At 44.0% G+C, this 21,324-nt stretch overlaps 1 protein-coding gene across 2 annotated transcripts; it reads left to right on the forward strand.

Moving 5' to 3' along the window:
• The first annotated feature begins 516 nt into the window (after positions 1-516).
• On the forward strand, positions 517-21,071 carry wnt3 (wingless-type MMTV integration site family, member 3). Of its 2 annotated transcripts, none has more exons than XM_054598613.1 (4): positions 517-596; positions 13,692-13,933; positions 16,695-16,960; positions 20,592-21,071. In XM_054598613.1, exons 1-4 carry the CDS (start codon positions 517-519, stop codon positions 21,069-21,071), a joined length of 1,068 nt encoding a protein of 355 aa, XP_054454588.1. The 2 variants fall into 2 exon arrangements, with proteins under 2 accessions (XP_054454588.1, XP_054454589.1); XM_054598614.1 differs by lacking the exon at positions 517-596 and adding an exon at positions 4,719-4,738.
• The last annotated feature ends 253 nt before the right edge of the window (positions 21,072-21,324 follow it).

Genomic DNA, 21,324 nt, shown 5'->3' on the forward strand with positions numbered 1-21,324 from the left:
CGAATAATAATTTTTTTTTTTCGTAACCTAAGGCCATCTTCTGTGATTGGCTTGCCAGCTGACATCTCCAAACCTCATCCCCCCGCACACCCCATCCTCCCTCCTTGCTTCTCCCCCCCCCTTTAATATTGGGCCTGTGGATGAGGCATCCTGAGGGAGAAAAAAGTAGAGAGAGAGAGAGAGAAAAAGATATCTACCTTAGGGAAGAACCTCAGAGAGAGGGAGGGAAGGAGAGGACGGGTAGGAGCGTGTGTGCATGTGTGTGAGAGACACTTATTCTCTTAACTACTAGGAGACAGACACACTTTCCTGGCCCGACTCAAAGAAGGGGGGAAAACAGGAGGAAGATTTTTTTTTTTTTCTTTCTCTCAATATCATTTTAATCTTCATTCAACAATCAAGCGGCCCTAAAGCGACTCTGTCTGGAAACTCTTCTTCGCTGCCTGCTGGAAGTTCTATGTATTGATCCGTTTACCCTCAGACACACACACACACACACACTACAAGGCTTACCTCATGGATTTGTACCTGATTGGATATTTGATGTGTGTGTGGTTGTCCAGCTCGCGGGTGCTTGGAGGCTATCCCATCTGGTGGTGAGTACAAATCCACAGTTTCAGCATCAGACCCTGTTAAAGAGAGAGAGAGAGAGAGAGAGAGAGAGAGAGAGAGAGAGAGAGAGAGAGAGAGAGAGAGAGAGAGTGAGAGTGAGGATTTTTGGTCAAATGATCATTTCTGAGAGGGCAGAGTGTGCACTTTCAGTTGACTGCGTGGAAAAATGTTCTCCTGCCCAGTCCAAAGAATCTTAACCTCAAAATACTAGTGTAACGGAAAAGGTTTGCCGTTCTTTTCCCCCTCCACACTCAGGTCCATTTATCATATTGAGATTGAATTTTGAGTTTGGGAACCACTTAATGATTAAAAATATATTATTTTATTTAAATTTTAAAAGGTAAATAGACACAGAAAAAGGTTGCCATGTTGATATGAATTGTCCAACAGCAGTGAAAGGTCTTGGGAGGCATTTCCCCACAACAGTGTGAGTCAGTGAGATCAATCATTATTACATAAATCGTGGATTTTGAAGGACGATGACAACACTGATGTTGCTCAGCAAAACTCAACAAAGCCTCAAAAGAAGGTCCTGTTTCTACACCATAATCAGTTTCTTTCTTGAAGTGCAACCATATAATTTTAGGAGCGCCTCAGGGAGTTCAACGATCATGACTTATAAGATCAGCGTCATTTTGTTTGCTATTGTGCGTCACCGGTTCTCCATTCGTTTGCCGGCCCTTTTAAACATGCCGTGAATTGAATCTGAATTGTTTTTGTCTTTTTTGTTGTTGTTAGATGTATGACATGCGTTGAATACAAAATCCTTGCCGCTGACAAACTTGTACATGATTTAAAAAATACTACAAATTTGCGGTTTGCCATGAGGCATCAGCTGCAATTAAATGAATTTGTTCTTTTTCTAACAGTTAAGCATATCATTTTGCTTTTCAATTGTACCACAATTCACCCCCTCCACTACGGATTTGTCAGGAGACAATATGTTTAGGTGCCGCAGGGCTTTTATTCTTTGTTAAATTATCCCAGATCGCTTTTGGCACCAGCGACTGAAATTTAAAGGTTTATCTCATTACAAATTCAGCTACACGCAGCTGACCTCATAGCTCCTGGTCTCGCTTTTTTGTAACATAAAGCTTCTATTTTGGAGATATTTTTGCGTGGGTGTATGACAAAGCTCTTTTGGCTCGCGACACAATACTTGTCAGAGCTACTGCACTTTTAGTAGCCCAAACTAGCATGTGGTCCCACCGTAGCGCCGTCCAAAACCGCGAGCATCTTCTGGTTTCATTTACAGAGCAGGCGGCTGCCAAGCGCACAGGCCACAGGGCTGAAGTGTTAATGGCAGAGAGGACTTTACACCCACTCCTGGCTTCAGCATGAAGCATCAGACAACAGCGACAAAGGAGCCCGGGATTCTCTCCCTCTATCTCTGTGTGAATTACCTGCAGCTGTTCTGTTCAAGGAGCTTACATGACACTGGTATAATGTTTGAAACCTCAACAATGCGCACCAACCTTTGATTTGGGTGACACATTTTTTGAAGTGCGGGCCGGGGAAAAAGGCCAGGAAAGATGAAAAGCATGAGCCGTGGCTCCAGGTGACTTGGGGTGCAAGGTGCTGAGGAATGGGTGTCAAACAGCACCGTCAGTGGCATCACCCCTCGGTGTCCAACACGTCAAAAGAAGGGAGACAAAATGAGCTGGGTGCTGTGTTTCAGAGAGGGCCCAAGCAGGCTCCTCTCAGGCTTCTGTCTCAGGGGCGACGACTCGGCCATAAATTCTCCAGCCGAGGTGGGACGGGTTGAGGGGGAAGAGCAGTTCTGACTGCTTTATGCCTGGCAGCACTGCTTTTACAAGACGGGGTGTTGAAAAACAAAACAGAGCATAAATAACTCCGCCGATATGCACATATGCACTGACGAAGATGAGGTGCAGTAGAGAGACATAGCAAACTAATGAGGTGGGTTTGGAGAGAGAGAGGCGAGACGGAGCGGTGAATTGCAAGAATGTTGGTCGAACAGCCGTTTTTGCACAACATGGGCAAAAAAAAACAAAGTTTGAAAGAATTCATGACAGCTTAAGGCTTTGCTGTGACGCCACGTACTCCACAGGTCCCACAGCGACTCTGTCCAATTATCTGACAACGCCATCCATGAAAAAATATCTGTTGTTGGACTTATTGCTGCGTTTTGGTTTCACCATTTAACCAACGTTTAATAATCAAAGAACACCAACATCTCAGAACTATGACATAATGTTCTGTTCTTATCAAACACAGAGGTGGTAGTGTTGTGTATCGAGGCTTAACTCTTCAACAGCTTAAGCCGGCTGTGTTGTTTGTGTTCCTTACCTAAACAGCGGCGGTTGTAAGTGAACGATGACAGTCACTTTCAGCAAGGAATTAGCTCAGCTGAATTTGCTCCAACATGAGCCATCGAGGCATCAGCAGCGATTATCGGTTTAACGCCGTCATATCTCGCCGCACAGCCACGAGACGATTTAAATCCAATAAGTGTTATTCTCTTACTCCACATACAGTTCATTAGAAAAGCAGAGACAATGTAATTTTTTTGGCAATTTCAAGTAGAGAATATTCTCATATTGATTCCACTTTTCCCCCCAAAATGTTTGGGGGGAAAACTTTGTGGTTTGTTGTGGTTATGAAATTGAACAGAGAATAATAGGGAGGGATAGAGGAAACTGAGACACAAAGACGGATAAAGAAACTGCGCTGTTGCATGGCAAATTGTTCGAAAAAATAACATTTTGAAAATGTTTTATAAATCAGCATACACTTTGCCAGTGCTAAGACGATTATGTGTGTAATGAGCAACCGATGCCGTCCTGATCAATCAATCTTTCGTTGAATTTGTGCACTAGACAGGGATTTCTTTTCACTTCCACTCAGGTGAAACAAAAGAAAATGCAAGTTTTAAGTAACTGTATCTCAACAAAAAGCAAGAAATACCATTTATAAATGATTTATAGTTAAAATAACAATAATTTTATATGTATTAAACATATAAATACTAATCTTCTATTCAGCATTATCATCCTTTAATTAAAATCTGGAGCATGCATAATCCCTAAATACGGCTTCCTGTCTAAATGTGTGTTTGCTGTTTGAAGGACTACTTGTGGAGGTTTCGGGAACCACTTGGGCCTCAATAATATCAGTGTCGCACCTCTCCGAGCCATCTAGGTTTCCTCAAACTGCCCAGTCTACACACAGACCTTTTTCCAGTTCAACCTGAGCGGCTTAAATGGGGCTCTAGAGTCCATCTCTGGGTCTCAGGAATGTCATTATCTGACTGTGAAGCCCCCCCCCCCTCCAATCTTCAATCCAATCTTCAACCCCCCCCCCCCAAAAAAAAAACCCAGACCATTGGCAGAGGGATCACTTAAATGATTCTTACGGCCGGGAAAATCCTCCGTCCGCCGCCCTTGTGTGAAAAGATCAAGGATGTTCGGCTTTTATTCTCGGCAGTGTGGTGGAAGGTACAGAAAAGAGCAGGAAAGGCCAGAAGAATGTCATTCATATGAAACTTTAGGGTTCCATTATGAATGGCTGAGGGCCGCCATAGGGCCAGGGTCAAAGGCAATTTTGGGCTCAAGCCAAAGAGAAATGTCTCAGAAAGTGACATCCACAGGGACATATGGAGGGAGTAAATTCTACAAAAACATGTATGATTATGTGACATGTCCTAGAGTAGGTGTTTAGCCAATGCAAAACCCTTTTTTACGACTCAGATGCATTTTAACATGCTGACTTTAAACAGTATTACCTATCACAATGAACAATAAATGCACCGGCCTTTAACTGCACGTGTCAGTGAGAGTTACCTTCATGTGCTGAACCAACACGTTTCATTTCACAAAACAAACTTACGGGACTGTCGTCACTGAACAAGCATGTCGGGATGACATTATCCAGTCAAACTCCAGCTATAGGCGGAGAGGTTCAAAGGAGAGTGGTATTTCAAAGCAGCCAGGGCGAGTTTCTAATCTTCAAACGCTATCAAAGGACAGTGTGCTCTGGTAGGAAATGACAAAGTCCCCCTGGTGCACAGCTATTAGCTGCACTAAAACACAGGCCGGGGCAGTTCCTCAAAGGGAGAACGGCAAACGGCCAGAGGCAGACGGATCATTAGGGGACACGTGTGGTGGCGCACACACACACACATGATATTTAAAGTCTTCATTACCTGGCTGGACCTGACCTGCGTGGCTTGTTACAGAGGTTAATTATGCGCAGAGAGCCATTTCTCTGACACACAGGGGTCAGTGACGGTGATGTGTTGCTCACACCTGTACAGCCTGTATTCAGCCAAAGCCCTCAGGTCAGTGACCGGGTCAACCAAACAACTAATCAGGATGCAGTGAGGGAAAGGAAGAGAAGAGAGGACGATCATTCAATGTCTCTTCTATTGTAAGGAATTCAGCTTACGCATTTAAAAAAAAAAAAAACAATGCCATAATTTTGCGATCACAAAAATCAAACATAAATAATTATGACTTGGTGAAAATATTTGCAGAAATGTACGCTTATTGCTGGCAGAGCTGTACGATTATTGCCAAGATGATAAAAACTGTTATTTTGCTCAATATTGAGATTTAATTGATTTTAAGGTCAAAATATTTATTGCACTTTAAATAAACAGAACACTTCTTTTACTCCCATGTTACATTCCTGTTAAAGTATAAATCTTTGCATCATAATAAGAGTGTAACTAAGGTTATTTTTCACCTGAATCAGTGCATTTTTGCAGAAACAAGTAAATACAGTATATTAATACTCCTCTACACTGCCGCTGGACTGCAGCAGCAACATTCAAGAAAGTTGCGTGCACAGCGTCATGATTGGTGAAGCCAACACATCTTGATCGCCCCCTAGTGGCTGGCTGTTAGTTTAGGAAGCGCTTGATTTGCATCGCTGCAGAGTTTTCAATTAGCAGAGAATTTTAAGCGTCACTATCGCAGTCAAATCATGATCGCGATTAATATTTGATTAATTGTGCAGCCCTGTAGGGGTAGGTATCTTTTTCGCAATAATTCTAAGTGATACATATAACCGTTGTCTCTACAAACACAAGAAGCCAAAGGTCTGACATTTTATTCAATATTTTTTCTAAAAACAAACAGCCTTACAAGAAAGTTCCCAAAATAAAATGTATTTTTTTTTTTTTTTGTTAAAATCTGGAATAATCAGGTCAAAGATTGCAAATCTGTCCAGATGTTCGATGCCAGCTTTAAAGTTCGGTACATTTGAGCATGCACCGAAACATATCGATGTACAAAACCCAGCCTTACACATAAAAACGTCAAAGGAGTTGGTTTCATTAAGAAGACACAAACAGTCTGAGTGCAACATCTGCAGACATGCAAACTCTGTTAACCGAGTTCAACCCCAACAATCACACCACAGCTTTTTTTCCTTCCAAATTACCCAAGCATGCGAAAGTCAACAGCAATTAGGTGTTTTAACGACTTTTAAAAACACACAATGCTGCCACCAAGAAATTCCAGACATACAATGGGAAGATTCCAGACAATCCACTGCGAGTTATGATTTGCATAGGATGCATTACTGCTGACAATTCAAGCAGCAGTGCCAACAAGCTGCCCCTAATGAGCGGTGGCCGGGAACAAGGCAGTGTTTGAGCTGTGGTTCATTCACACAGTCGCCCCAAAAAAGACTCTCATTCACTCTGTCCCTTCAAGACAAACAGATCAGACTCTGGTGTGTCCACTTATGGACAGACCGGGACGCAGAGCTCTCAAGTCTGTCGTGCATTCGTCAGCTTCTGCAGCTCTCATTCCCTTTCTGACGGGCAGGTTCACAAGTTTACACCCTGTTCAGTTTCCCTCTTCACGTCTGCATACTTGTGACTGCAGGGGCTCCTTGTCCCAACTCCACACTTTGTGCAACAGTCTGCAGAGAAAGAGAGAGAGAGAGAGAGAGAGAGGAGAGAGGAAGGGAGGCAGAAAGAGAACAGGTTGGAACATTTTTCAGGGGTCCTGTCATTTTTTATCTGATCAGCCAGGAGCTGTCCAACTACAAATCAAAAGTGTGCCAAAGCAAAAGGGAAGACAACAAAACACAGACAGCAGCTTTGCATTCCAGCCTTCCACCAGGAAAAAAAAAGTCCCATCCTCGGGCAAAGCCGGCAACTTTCCTTGGCCCACTTACTCTCTTTTGAGTGTCTTTGTCTCTCTGCGGACTCTGCTGTGGGATTTATAAATGATATTCCGACGGCAATGTTCTCGATGCGCACGTCTCTGAAATGCTCTGCCAGGGCCTCGGTTAGCAGCACGATGTCCTCCGGGCAAATCTGACAAGTTGAGCTGCGGCGTCAACATATAGAGGTAAATTAGAGGTAGATTGGAGTTTAATGCAAACAGTATTCTCGCAGTCTGTTACCGCAGAAGGTGTTTTTTTCAGGAGCCCGACTCTCACAGACGAGGTGACAGAATGCACTTAGGACTCAACGCTTCAGGCACAAACTCAGCATAAGCCGACTTTATTAATTTCTCTTTAATGAAATAAGTTAACTTGTTCAGACAGGGAACACATCATCAATAATCGTAAAAAAAACCATTGGAATGTGATAGTTTTATCAAATCTGAAGCCGCGATCAAATATGTTAAACCGGGTTTCTACGAGAACATGTTCACATGATTTAACGTTAAAAAACACTTTGTTTTTCTCTTTCTGTCTGGCTGAATATACCTGTATTCAAAGCCTCCCTTCCCAAAAAAGCCCAGTCTGCTCTGATTGGTCAGCGTTTCTAATTTCCTGCAACGCCAATGCCGCCATCTTCTTAGCATTGCTGCAGCCAGGGACAAGCAAAGTTTCTGAATTTCAGATGGATTGAGTGTTTTGAAATTTTCACAGCAGCAAAACCTGTTTTATTATTAAGAAGAATACACAGAAATCCCACTTTCGACAACATAGGTAGCTGTAAAATAGCTGTTAAATAAATGCAGAGTAACAGGAAATATAATAAAGTTCATATTTAAGAACTCACCTAAACGTTTTCTATTGAAGAGAGATATAAATTTGGATCATTGAATCATTAGAGAATCAGAACAGAACAAATCCTGGTGATTTTACTCACTTAGAAACCCTAATTCTGCACCCACAAGGTGTAGTTACATGAATACATCATCAGATCCAAGTCTCCTCTTGACCTGAAAGCAAAAGCCCCAAGACTGTTCCAACTTTCAATTATGTCATTATCCACTAGCAGTTTTCAGCATGTCCGCAATTAAACTCTTTAACAATGTTTGCCCAGAATGAGCAATACAAACAAAGGCATCCCACCTCTTGCCATTATCTATCTAAGCAATGACCTTGTTGGAAGAAGGAACATACAAGTAGCAACAGAGCCATGCAGTTCACTCTGCCTTCATACATGCATGCAGGTTTCCATGATTCTTTGAACAGCGCCTGAGGAATAATGCATGAAGGGATGGATTGTGACAGGCTCTCTAATCCCTCGCTCTTCCTCATACTTTGGGCCACTTCAACACTCCAATTTGTTCTGAACTACAAGCCACTAAAAACTTCAGTCAAAACAACATGGACCTAAAACATATTTTCAATTTGGGCCTCTACTTAAGTCCAGTTTGGAGATATTTATACTTTACTGGACTATTTCCAATATCTGTTATGTTATACCTCTACCCCAATACATTTTAGAAGGATATATTGTACTTTTCACTCAACTGCGTTTATTTAAAAGCTATATTTACGTTTACTGTACAGCTATATGTGCACTTTAATCAACTAAACCATCAGCTGCACCACAACCAGCTTCAACACTAAAATGATGCATATATATTCATCTATTATTGATAACATTCACCAATAATATGTACATCTGTTAATCTGCTTCTCTCGGTACTTTTACTAGTGAAGTACAATAAGTACATTATGCTAATAAGTACTTCTACTTCAATAAAATCTTAAAATTAAGACTTGTAATGGACTATTTCAACTTTTTGCTAACTTGTACTTAAGCAAAGGAGCAGAGACTCGGAAGCAAAATGGTATTTAACGTGACTTACGTAAATGTACGTAATGTTTTTACGTTATGAGCTGGGTGCGCGAGCGTATTGAGGAGTAGAACAACAATATGAAACACTATTTTTACGATAAAATAACTTCACTCCATTAAAATGCGGAATGATTAAAGACATAGTAGAACTGTTTTACCAAGCTGTCGTGTCGCATAAATTATAATTTACTTTTAAGATAAAACGTGATATTGGAAGACACCGTGCTAACGTTTAATGCTAGCTAACGTTAGCTGTTTTTCCATCTTTCTGGATCCTAAAGTCATATGTTGATTAATGATGTCAGCAGGTCGTTTAAGGAACACCTGCCACTATTTTGAAGACGTGCTGATTCCTCAAAGATTCTTCTAACGTTATCCAATACATTTAAATTATCGCATTATGATCAAAGATGGCCGCCGGAAGTGACATATGACCTCCTCGATTTTTTTCAAACTGAAGCAAAATATCAATATTTCTTGTAAAACATGAAAATATACAATTATTACAAATAACAGTAACATTATTGATAATTGTACCTAATAATCAAAATTAATAATTTTGGAGAACAGTAAATGTTAAGCAGTGTGGCTTTATTGTAAACATCAAATGTAAAAACAATATGAGAAGCAAATGTTGAGGCTGAGCATCTTCTCAACTATACAAAAGTAATGTAAAACCATTTTGAACCATCACAATGTAACTCAGGTCTTTGCCATGTAATGCTTTTTTTCAAGACTTGAGGTTAGGACCAGGACCAAAACACTGCAAAAGACCTACACTGGGTTTCCCCGAATAAATGTACTTGTTTTATTCTCTTCTCTTAAAGATGAGCAGCAACTCTGACAAGATATATTGAAGATTACATGATCGTAGAATCTGAGCTGGCACCTGATCATAATGGCTTTGAATAATGAGGGAAAACAAGCCGGAGATCTTCTTAGATATTTGTACACGGGAGCCTGGTCATGAACTTGTTTCTGTAGGCCATCAGGCCAAAGGCAGTGAGGTCAGGTGTCATGTTCTGCTCAACAGGTTCAGAGGGTCACCTGGTACTTTTTGTGCCTCTGGACACATGAGTCTGTCACACAAAGAGAAGCCCATCTGTGCACAGACATGTGCTACACACTGACCCCTGTAATGCAGACCTCCCACAATAACAGCTGCAACAGATTTCTAACAGTACAAGATTCTTTGCTCACGGAAAAAATAAAAACAATCTGCAAGATGCTGCCACTTTTTCTCACACAGTGTAGTGACGGTTGTATTGCACTGGGAGTGGTTGAGTCAAATGTTTTTGTTGACGGCGTTACAGTCTTGATTGCGTGAATTTCCACTCTTCAGCGAGGTGTGTGGTGGAATCCCTTTGTTTCCTCTGCTTCATTTCTGTGGTTTCCAGCGGCCCGTCATACTCTCACATCAGACCTGTTTAAAAAAACGGAGAAAACCCCCAACCAAGCCGTAAACCCCCCACCCCACCACCCCACCCCAGGCCAGTAGAGGCCCCATACGGACCTGCCCGGGCATGCACCTGCCAAGCCCTGCCGCTCGCTGCTGCTCGGCCCCTGCAGCAGATTCCCCCGGCATTCTGCCTTCTGCGGAGGTCTCGGCGTCTGCTGCTCCCTCACTCGGTTGAGACACGTTGCTCGTGGCTTCCCAGAAATGAGGCAAAGCAGGCAGGATCAGCATGGCTCACATGTGGCCTGCTTGCATGCGTCTGTGTGTGTGTGTGTGTGTGTGTGTGTGTGTGTGTGTGTGTGTGTGTCTGTTTGCACGATACGCCTTATAGACCCTCAGGGTTAAGACTCTCATTAGCACCTAGCCAAAAAGATATCCCCTTTCATCTCATCTGTCCATATGGATCAAGTGAGGCACATCCTTTGCAAACAAAGACAAATAGGCTGGTGGATCCACAGCCTGTAGTCTAAACATTCTATGTCCACCACAAAGTCCCATGTGGTTAGGTAATTGATTCCATCAAAAAAATCCCAAAGCCGGTATCGGAGCGATGGGTAAGCGGTTTAGCCGTCCTGAGCAGAGCCTTAAATGTAGCAAAGGTTGGCACAGCGGTCTAAACACAGAGATATCTCACTCGGGCAGGAGGGATTTTCCTTTTGAGTGAACTGAGTGATGTTGTTGCAGAGCATGTGACAGCCGAGGGTTCAAACTCAAGCTCTGTGTGCAGGGGCATCGCCCACTCCGGTCCGTCTCACGACTGGGAGATTAATGGGCAGAAACCACGCTAGCAGACAGTGTAATTAAGGGCCCTTAGTCACTCAGTCACCAGACGGAGTGAAGTCAGCAACGCTTGAACTTAGCGATGTTGGCGGGATGGGGGACCCGGCGGATGAGCTCATGTGGCCGCCTTCGCTTCGGTAAACTTGAGACAAGAACATGGATGAGATTGATGAGCACTATCCAGTTACTGCATGGGAACATCAAATCGGGCAAAACAGCATTTTTTAAGTTTGAATTATTGAGTTGAATTTGAAACAAGAGACTTAGTCTTCCTCATGCATAGCAGTGTTTAAGAGTCTTTGAATAGTTTATGTAACCGTGCTGTCCTTGAGGAGCTGCGAGCGGAAAGGCTTTTCACTCTCAAACATATGAATTGTTTGTTGTGCGTCAGTGTTTGCGAGGAAGCCAACAACACAAGTGTCTTTTAGCTGATTATGTAATCGTCATATATTCCATTACACCAGCTGTTAAATCAAAACAACTCGCATGTCTCAGTGTGTAAGCCGTGATACCTTGAAGCCTTTTGTAACAACGTTCACCTGAGATCAAAAACAGTGTTTGGGAGGGAAGGGTGGGGGAAGGTTTTTTGTTTTTTTTTTGGTAGTAGCCATGTGTAGAAAGCAAAAGTGCCCATGAGCTGGGAACCAAAGGGGGGATTTCTTTTTTTTTCTTCTCCTGTGACTTCAATGGCTTGACTTTTGTGTTGGGGTGGGGCACGGCGCTGCACTCATCTGTCAGAGTCAGTGGCCGCCACGATTGGGTTGCACCCTGCGGGGGTCCTGAGGTCATCCTGAGTGGCGCTCTGATCTGATCGGCGTCAATTGTCCCCCCCCCCGTGATCCCGTTGCGGCCTCCAGCGCCACGTTGTCGGACACAGACGCAGCCGACACATCTATTGTAGTAGCGATCGCCTCTTGAGAACGCAGCAGCCCTGCACAGAAACAACACGTCTTCGGGGTGATGCGTTGTACGCTCAGATATAAATTAACAAGAACTTCGAGTCCAACGTCCTTCGGCAAATGCACGACCTTCGGGTTGAAACTGCACAGTTTCGTTTGAGCTTGTCATCACAAAAAGCATGTTAAAACACGGACGAAGCAAACATGTTTTCCCTTCTCTCACACACTGTTTTATTTCAAGAGAAATAAAAGCAATTAAAATTAATTACTTGAATTAAACTATAATGGTTTCTGGCATCACGAGCTGATCTTGGCTGTCTCGTCGTGGTGATTAATCCCTTGCTTGGGCACATCTGCACCAGTCTTCTGGTAAAGGCACATATCTTCAGTTATACTGTTTTTTGGGGGTTTTTATTAACGTCAAGCTGTCAGTCTTATCAAAATTCAGCTACAGATGGAAAACCGCAAATCAGTGATGGGACTGCAGAGGCAGGTGTTTGATTCTCAGAGAGAGGGGGCTTTTCCCCGAGCAGACAGGTCTTGGTGTGTTATCTGTTAGATCAGCAGATCTGTGTATACTAACAAGTGGAAACACTTTGAAGACTCAGAACTAATAGCTCGTATCCCTGCCCTGAAGTGGGCCTGTAACCCCTCCCCTCCTGGTTGAAAAAAAAGAGACAAAATAAACAGCAGGCTCTTAGTATAAACTACATTAATCAGATAAGTCAATAAAACACTCCGGTATAAATCACTGTGCTGTCACAGAGCTACGCTTACAGTTAAACCTGAGATTAATGAATTACAGAAGTGATCTCTCAAAAAGATGGTTGTCTTTCACGGAGGCCTCCCTGAAAAACAACCATCTCTGCTATCGTAGGGGTGAGTTCAAGGAAGGTACAGACTTCTACTGTGAGGCAAGCAGTCTCACTTCCTACATCCTATGGAATTGTTAAAGCAGTGGGGTTGGGTTTTAAAAGATGAAACCAATACAAAATACTTTTCTTGATGTCTTACAATGAGAGATATATATATATACTTGTTTTTCTGCAAAACGATTACATTTCATTTAACTTTTGCTTAGCCCTAAATAAACTCATTCTCATTCCAACAGCATCAAATACTAACTTTTTTTCACAACCCTCGGTGTCTGATACCCACGCAAAACACACCCTTTAGCGTCTGTATTAGACGTCCTGGGCTGTCAAGTAACTACAATTGTCGACGATGTTCGAAACTTGTGTTGAGTTATTTTAAAGTTAGGTCAGTGGTAATTGTGACCTGTTTTCCATACTTATGTAACGTAATTTCCCATCTTATTTTAAGTCCAAACATTATGTTTTTCCTAAACCAAACTAAGTGTTTTTGTTTGAATTTACAACGTTAAACCACATGTTAACTGGGAATGTGCGATGGGCCACCCAGTGCGTCTGACAAAGCGTCAGTATTTGATGAGCTGGAATGAGAATGTGTAGAAAATAAAATCCTCCCAAAACAGACTAAATGTTGCTATAAATCAGGAACTATAAATCTGGCCAAAGAATGTACATCCCTCTGGATGAACAAAAAGATAAAGATTATCTTATCTTTTAAAAACAATACTAATTTGTCCAAACATACACATTTTTTTCACTACTTGACAGTTTTGTGCTATGTTTAGCTTGTACCAAAAATGTACTGAAGTTCAACTAATACAAACCCTAAAAAGCAAAGAATAAGAAATATGATTTTTTAAAAGGTAAGTTAAGTGATGGGCTTGTAGGTGTTTGGTTGTTGTGCTAAACTCTTATCTCCTATTGCACCTCTTTGTATACACAATCCGCTGTCATGCTTTACACAGATGCACGGATGTGTTCATGTCCTGACGACGCTCTCGCTCTCTCTCTCTCTCTCTCTCTCTCTCTCTCTCTCTCTCTCCCTGTCTCAGGTCCCTGGCCCTTGGGCAGCAGTACTCGTCCCTGGGCTCGCAACCCATCCTGTGCGGCTCCATCCCCGGCCTGGTGCCCAAGCAGCTGCGCTTCTGCCGCAACTACATAGAGATCATGCCCAGCGTGGCAGAGGGGGTCAAGCTGGGGATCCAGGAGTGCCAGCACCAGTTCAGGGGCCGGCGGTGGAACTGCACCACCATCAAGGACAACCTGGCCATCTTCGGCCCCGTGCTGGATAAAGGTAAATTAATCTACAGGTGCTTGACTCACCATGTACATATCTATCCGAGGCTCAACGTTTAAAATAAATTATGATTCAAACAATCTATGCCAAACTGCTACTGTTTAAAAACTATGTCTGAGGCTATTTGCAAGCTGCTACAAAACGTGGCCCCTTAGGCTGAGCACTGCCTGTTCTCTGGGCTTCTGCTGACAAACGCCTAACTGGGGCAATTACAATAATATACACCTTTCCTGCTCTGCAGTGAGAAATGGGGAGCAGGTACAAGCACCGACACATTATTCAAATCCATCCGTCCATACCTCCAGTAACGCGTTTGTCTTTGGAGTTTCTTTTCCCCCAACCATGTTTACACTCTCGTACATGAAAGAGGGTCAGCGCGGAGAAAATCCATCAACCAAACCTGACAAGCGACAGCTGATATACTGGAAGCATCCATCAGGCGCTTCACACGCAGAATACTAATTGTACGATATTTCCACACAAACTGTGTACTTTTAGAGAAACCTGACAGAGAGGGGGTGGGGGGGGGCAATAGGCACAGGTGTCCCGACCTTGGAGTCCCTAATTATAAAAGGTAGAGGTTTATGTGTCGTGAGCGGGGCTGGCTGATTGGAGATGAATTACCCTGTGTGTCAGAGGGGAAGGAATCCCGGCAGAACTGGGCAGTGTGAGCAGTCCAAGCTCCTCAGTCAAATAAAAGGGAGAGGGGAGGCCAAATGAGATTACAGGCAATAGAAAAGGGCCGGGGGGCTCCGCTCAACCCCTACTGTGCATGAAGACCAGTGCGCGCCTCACACAGTCCAGCTCCCACGGACGCCCCATTCACACGCCCTTTTGACTCTGTCATGAAAACAGGCTGAAAGGGGATCTCTAACAACCTCAGCCCGGGTGTGCACTTTGAGATGGGGAAGGAAAGGAAGGAAGGAGGCTAGGATGAGAGTCTCACTTTGGGAGTGATGAATGGAAAAGTTGGGAGTTAAGGAAGGATGAGCTACCAACCAGCAGACCGAGCCACCTTAAGCTGTGCGTTGGCGTTGGCGTCGCTGTCGGTGGACGCCTGGAGGAAGTGGGGGGTTGAGGTCCCGTGGTGGTGTATGGGATTTCAGCTCAGGGTGTTGGGCGGAGGGGTGGCTGGAGAGAGGGAGAGACAGGGGGTGGTGGAGGGGGTTAGGGAGTTTAGGGAATGCCAGCTCCGGGCAGAGCGGGGCTGTGGGGGCGCGAGTCGCTGGGCCCTTTGTGCGGATAATACAGTGTGACACAAGGGAAACAAAGGCGGATTGATGGGCCCAGCAGGTAGCAGAAGCAGCGCTAGCCATGGCTAACAGCCAGAGCTCCAGGGGCCCAGGGCTCACAGGCCCCCGTTGTGGAGGGCCCGGCTAGGCCTGCCAGGGCGAGCAGGGATGCCCGAAACCTGAGGACGGAGTGTCATCCAATCATACGCTGGGGATTTAGAGCAAAACTGTATCCTTTTACGGGGAATGAACGGTGAAAATACAGTTTTTATAGAGACACAGTTTCATTGTTTGGATCAGATATATGTAAAATAACACATGGGTTCAGTTTGTATTGGTATTTTGCAAATATTACTGAATATATTTGTGTATTTCAGCATCTGCATTACATTTTCACAACACAAAAAAACATATGAAATGATCCATGTGATATTTCACCCTGTACAGTATTAGCATGCATAATGTCAGAAAAAAAAAAAATCGTATTAGCCCTAAAGGCAAAAAACCACGATATTTTGTTGTTTTGCAACTTTGCTTGCAGATGCTTTCAGAGTGGGAAAATACGACCGGCCTCCAGCCAAACATCGGTAAACTGTGTTTGTGGCTTGTTAACTTGATTCTGATCGAGTCTCGAAAGCCTCATTGGCAGCAGAAAAGCTTGAGGAATTTCTGGCTTTAGTAGCCGCTGTGGTCCGCAAAAATATGGGTTTAATTCTCTGGTCGTGTTCGTACAAATTTCAAAACTCAGATCACGTAGTAGTTGCCTCTGTGTGTGTGTGTGTGTGTGTGTGTGTGTGTGTGTGTGTGTGTGTGTGTGTGTGTGTGTGTGTGTGTGTGTTACACAGCCAGCGGAGTGTAATGGGTGAGCCACGCTAAGTGTGCTGTGATTGTGAAACAATGGTGTCTGGTTACATAATAAGCTGTTGCCTTCAAAAGGAGGCGTAACTCCATCCCTCGGTGTAAAAAAAAAAAAAGAAAAAGAAACGGGGCCGACACACTGCTAGGTTTCACCAGAAGGCCCTGGGCTCCTGAACAGGGGGACGGGTGGGAGTTGGGGGGTGGGGGGTGACAACATTCCTGAAACACTATCCAGATGCAAAGCAGCACACCTCAGGGATGACAGGAGGTCACTGAGATCCCACTGAGCGTTAGGCCCTCCTGACAACAGCCACAATGGGCTGATGTCACTGCAGGGACTCTGCTCTTAGGCTCCTTCATGTCGTGTGTGCTTCCTCATCGCCGACGATGATCATATGGGAAATACTGGCAGCAGTGTTTACATATTGTGAAATAATAGAGGGTTAAAGTTTTCTTTTCCAAAGGGGTTCTTGTTTTTCACAGTGGCAAACAGCGGTGCATAAATGTGACTTCTAGAAGATGAAATGTTGTGTTTAAAGGTTATTGCCTGGAGAAATCCCTTTCAATACTTCTGTCCGGATGTTGGCAGCAGTTAGGATCGTCCATGTGAAGCACAAGATTGACTCTCTCTCTTTTTCTCTCCCTGTCTTCGTCCGTCTCTCTCTCAGCGACCAGAGAGTCGGCGTTTGTCCACGCCATCGCTTCAGCAGGCGTGGCGTTCGCAGTGACGCGTTCCTGCGCTGAGGGAACGTCCACCATGTGCGGCTGCGACTCCCACCACAAGGGGCCCCCCGGCGAGGGCTGGAAGTGGGGCGGCTGCAGCGAGGACGCAGAGTTCGGGGTGCTGGTGTCCAGGGAGTTCGCCGACGCCAGGGAGAATCGTCCCGACGCACGCTCGGCGATGAACCGACACAACAACGAGGCGGGACGATCGGTAAACACACTTAGAGACGTATGAGGAGAATGTGCACAGATGTTCCATATTAATCATCATCTTAACACTCATATATGATTGGTCCAAATTCATGTGCAGTCATCTGCTGCTATGGTCTCCGATCTTCTGGGAAGGCTTTCCATAAAAGTTCTCTGCAGGGATTTGCTTCAGTTCAGCCACACAAGCATCACTGAGGTCCAACACTGATGTTAGGTGATCAGGTCTGGCTCTAGGCTTACCTCAACCAAAGAAAACTCTTAGTCGACGTATACCATTTTGTTGACTAATGGATTAGTTGATTTATTTAACAGATATGGAAAAATGAGTTTCCTCCACGAAGAATCACACAAAAGCACCACTTTAAATCTTGTGCTTATCAGAGAAAAGTTTCTCGGAAATAAGTCACTCAGCATGAAAAAAAGCAGAAAAATCTTAATTGATTTAAAAGGACAGATTAGTTGCCTAATAGACTAAGATTGGAGTTCCAGTTTATCCCAAAGGTGTAGGATGGGGTTAACATCAGAGCTCTGTGCAAGCCAGTCAACTTCTTACACACTAAAAGCACCATGCTGCAGCAAAGAGCTCAATTCAAAATTCATAGCATATCCATGATTGAGGGATTGCCTACACACGGCTCTCAACATGGTCATACCTGAGATAGTTGCTAGCAGCTAACAGTGCTTACAGAACAAAGGAGGCAAACAATGGCAACAGTGCTGACGCGTCCTCCAAACAGACCGTGTGTCCGTGTACACGTCCGTTTGGGAGTGTAACCAAGGCTATGAACATTGCGCTTTGTGTCTCGCATGCACTTGCAGCTGGACTGACAACGTAAACAAAGCAGAGATACGCTCTGATTACAACACACAAGGGGAGGTTGCCACAGATAATAGTTGTTTGATGCTATATTTATGTTCTGAATATCACATTTGGCACCTTTAAGATCTGCCTTCACTTTAACTGAGCACAGAAAAACAGAAGTGGACAGGAGAATCCACATACTTTTGGCCAGAAAGTGTTCATATTGATTACCACAACACTAAACTGATCAGCAGTTGGAAGATGGACTGAAGGACTGATTCTGCAAGAACAAAGCAGGTTCCATTGTGGAGCACATTTTATACAGTGGACTCCACCTCACCGTAATATAAGACATTCATTAGATGAACTCTGCCCTCGTTGTACTACGGATTGAAGCAAAATGGGAAAAGGGAAATGATAGACAGGGACCTGACTGTGATGCAAAAAGGAGAGGATGTATCCAGAAAACATGACTGTTGGGGATAACTGATTGTTCATGTGTCGGCGGTGGGATTCGGTATTTGACTTGTCTGCGCATTTCTGAGTTTCCAACCAGAAAAATGAGCACTTGACTTTGAATGACTGGTTAATTACTCATCTAAGCAACACACCTCGCCTTTCATGCCTTTTTGCATCCCAATGAAAAAATTCCCTGACAGTCAAATAACCCGAGTGAGTTTAAGGGGAAATCAGCTCAGACTTAAAACATCACTGTCTGCTGTCACCGCTCGGGGAGAAAGAAATCGTCTCCGCGGCTGCTCGCTGAGGGGCAAATGGAGGGACCACACGGCAACAAGACGGCCCTTTGATGTGAGCGCACAGGAGCAGCCGGGGAGACCACAGGAGCTCAGTGAGCGGCGGCCCTGTCAGGACTCTCCTCTGCTCTCCACCTGGCCCTCTCACGCTCCAGTGTTTAGCCCCCCGGGGCCCTCTGGGACTTGATGTTGGCATGACAAGCTCACAAAGTGATGTCACTAGCCTCTCCACCACCCCCACCTCAACGCTCCCCTCCCTCAGCCAGAGGTGCCACAGCCACCTGCCTTCCGCCGCAGCTGGGGGAATTCTGCAGCTAAATATAGCTGTTGAATTAAAAGCACAACAAAATGAAAACACAAAAGGTGAAATAAGCCCCGTGGGCGGCGCACTCACGGTGTGAGCCAGTGACTTCAGAGAGAAGCAGCAGCAGTGGCGGCGGTACTGAGCCTCTGTACTTCACAGCTGCATGACACTTAAATAAATTGCAGTCAGTGGCGTATTGTTTTTCTTGGCCTGCTCTGCGAGTCCTCGGCGGTTTTGTTAATCTGCATTACTTAATTTCCTGTGAATTTCTGACCATAAAAATTCCGACAGATCTTGCTCAGTGGTTTCTGACTTCACTGTCCCCACAAGCACTGAGTCAGTTATCAAATTAAGACCAGCATATTTGAGTTAATTACGCTTTTTTTTTTTTTTTTTTTTTTTTTTTTTTTTTTTTTTTTTTTTTAAATCGACCTTTTTAAAGTATCAGATTCTCACTGCCTGTAGGCCATGACAGGTGGCTCTGAAGGGTAATCATTCACAGCCTCAAAGTGGATTACAGTGGCAACTGAGAGACACAGCAAACAAATGTCAAAACATTCGTAGAAAAAGCTCCAAAGCTCTGCCAAGAGTAGTGCATTTAGAGATGTCTTGGGTAAGGGAAAGTAGTTTTTCGGGCACACTGAACCGCAGATAAGATGTCTGTGCTTTAAGAAGTTTCTGTATCTATTCTATATTTATCCGTCTATTGAAAAAGGTTGTAACTGCTGTGACTCTAAGCTGGTGGAGCTACCTTTCAAGCCTTGGGCCAGTGACTCTTAACAGTTTAAATATATATTTATAGTGGATTGTTGCTTTAAGGGATCAGTAAAAATGGGTAAAGAAAGCTGTTGGATCCTTGCCAGGCTTTACTAAGTTGTACATACTTTAAAAAAAAGGAATGAAAGCAAGTCAAGTTTATAACCTATATATATATATATATATATATATATATATATATATATATATATATATATATATATATATATATATACAGTACCAATCAAAAGTTTGGACACACCTTCTCATTCAACTACTTTGAAGAATCTAAAATATAAAACATATCTGGTTTGTTGAGCATTTGTTTGTTTACCACATAATTCCATATGTGTTCCTTCATAGTTTGGATGTCTTCAATATTAATCTACAATGTAGAAGAAAAATAATAATAATAATAATAATAAAGAAAAACCATTGAATGAGAAGGTGTGTCCAAACTTTTGACTGGTACTATATATATATATAGACCCTTTTACAGCAGAAGTGATCAAACTATGTGTGTTCATGTTGGCTATGGAAGTGCTGTTTTGTTTGCTCCAGCCATCCAAACGAGTTACTAAGCTTCAAACATTGAATTAAAACTGTTACCAGCATTAAAATGTCTGGTAACAGTTTTGCCAACCTAAACACATTAGTCAAAGATGATGGACAATGTTTTCCTCATTCATTTTTAATGCGAAGATGTCGGCCATATAATCTACCCAGAGAATTGTTAATGTTGCTGCTGTTTACATTCATTGTGAGGCAAATTCCAAAAATGCACTACAGGAATGTACTACTGTAAATTTGTTTTGTTTGAAAATGGGCTTTAACTGTTTTGCATAATGACAATAAATGATCCTTGAATTGTTGGTGGTTAATGCCCTTATATATAACTTATTGCTCTCCAATTAACTCCCGAACCACATCATTGTTTACAAACTGTAAAAGGGTCTATTTTCTTTTAAAAAATCCTAAAAAGTGACCATTAAAGTGTCTCTTGTGTTCTTCCCAGACCATCCTCGACCACATGCACCTGCGCTGTAAATGCCACGGCCTGTCGGGGAGCTGCGAGGTGAAGACCTGCTGGTGGGCTCAGCCGGACTTCCGCATGCTGGGCGACTACCTGAAGGACAAGTACGACAGCGCCTCGGAGATGGTGGTGGAGAAGCACCGCGAGTCGCGCGGCTGGGTGGAGACCCTGCGCGTCAAGTACAACTTCTTCAAGCACCCCACGGAGCGCGACCTGGTCTACTACGAGGGGTCGCCCAACTTCTGCGAGCCCAACCCGGAGACCGGCTCCTTCGGGACTCGAGACCGCGCCTGCAACGTGTCGTCGCACGGCATCGAGGGCTGCGACCTGCTGTGCTGCGGCCGCGGACACAACACGCGGACTGAGAAGCGCAAGGAGAAGTGCCACTGCATCTTCCACTGGTGCTGCTACGTCAGCTGCCAGGAGTGCGTGCGCGTCTACGACGTCCACACGTGCAAGTGAGAGAGAGAGAGAGAGAGAGAGAGAGAGAGAGAGAGAGAGCACGAAAGTGACTGCTGGACTACAAGTGCTGCCCCGCCCGCCCCTGAACCCCCCCACCTCCACCTCCACCTCTCCTGCACGACTTCACCTGCTTCCAAACACTAAAACATTCATCAGCACACACACACACACACACACACACACACACACACACACACACACACACACACACACACACACACACACACACACACACACACACACACACTCTCAG

Source organism: Anoplopoma fimbria, chromosome 5, assembly GCF_027596085.1.
Source record: "Anoplopoma fimbria isolate UVic2021 breed Golden Eagle Sablefish chromosome 5, Afim_UVic_2022, whole genome shotgun sequence".
NCBI lineage: Eukaryota > Metazoa > Chordata > Actinopteri > Perciformes > Anoplopomatidae > Anoplopoma > Anoplopoma fimbria.

Coding starts and splice junctions, on each gene's coding strand:
- wnt3 (XM_054598613.1), top strand. CDS start 517: ATGGATTTGTACCTGATTGGATATTTGATGTGTGTGTGGTTGTCCAGC. Junction 597..13,691: donor GGAGGCTATCCCATCTGGTG/GTGAGTACAAAT, acceptor TCCCTGTCTCAG/GTCCCTGGCCCTTGGGCAGC. Junction 13,934..16,694: donor CGGCCCCGTGCTGGATAAAG/GTAAATTAATCT, acceptor TCTCTCTCTCAG/CGACCAGAGAGTCGGCGTTT.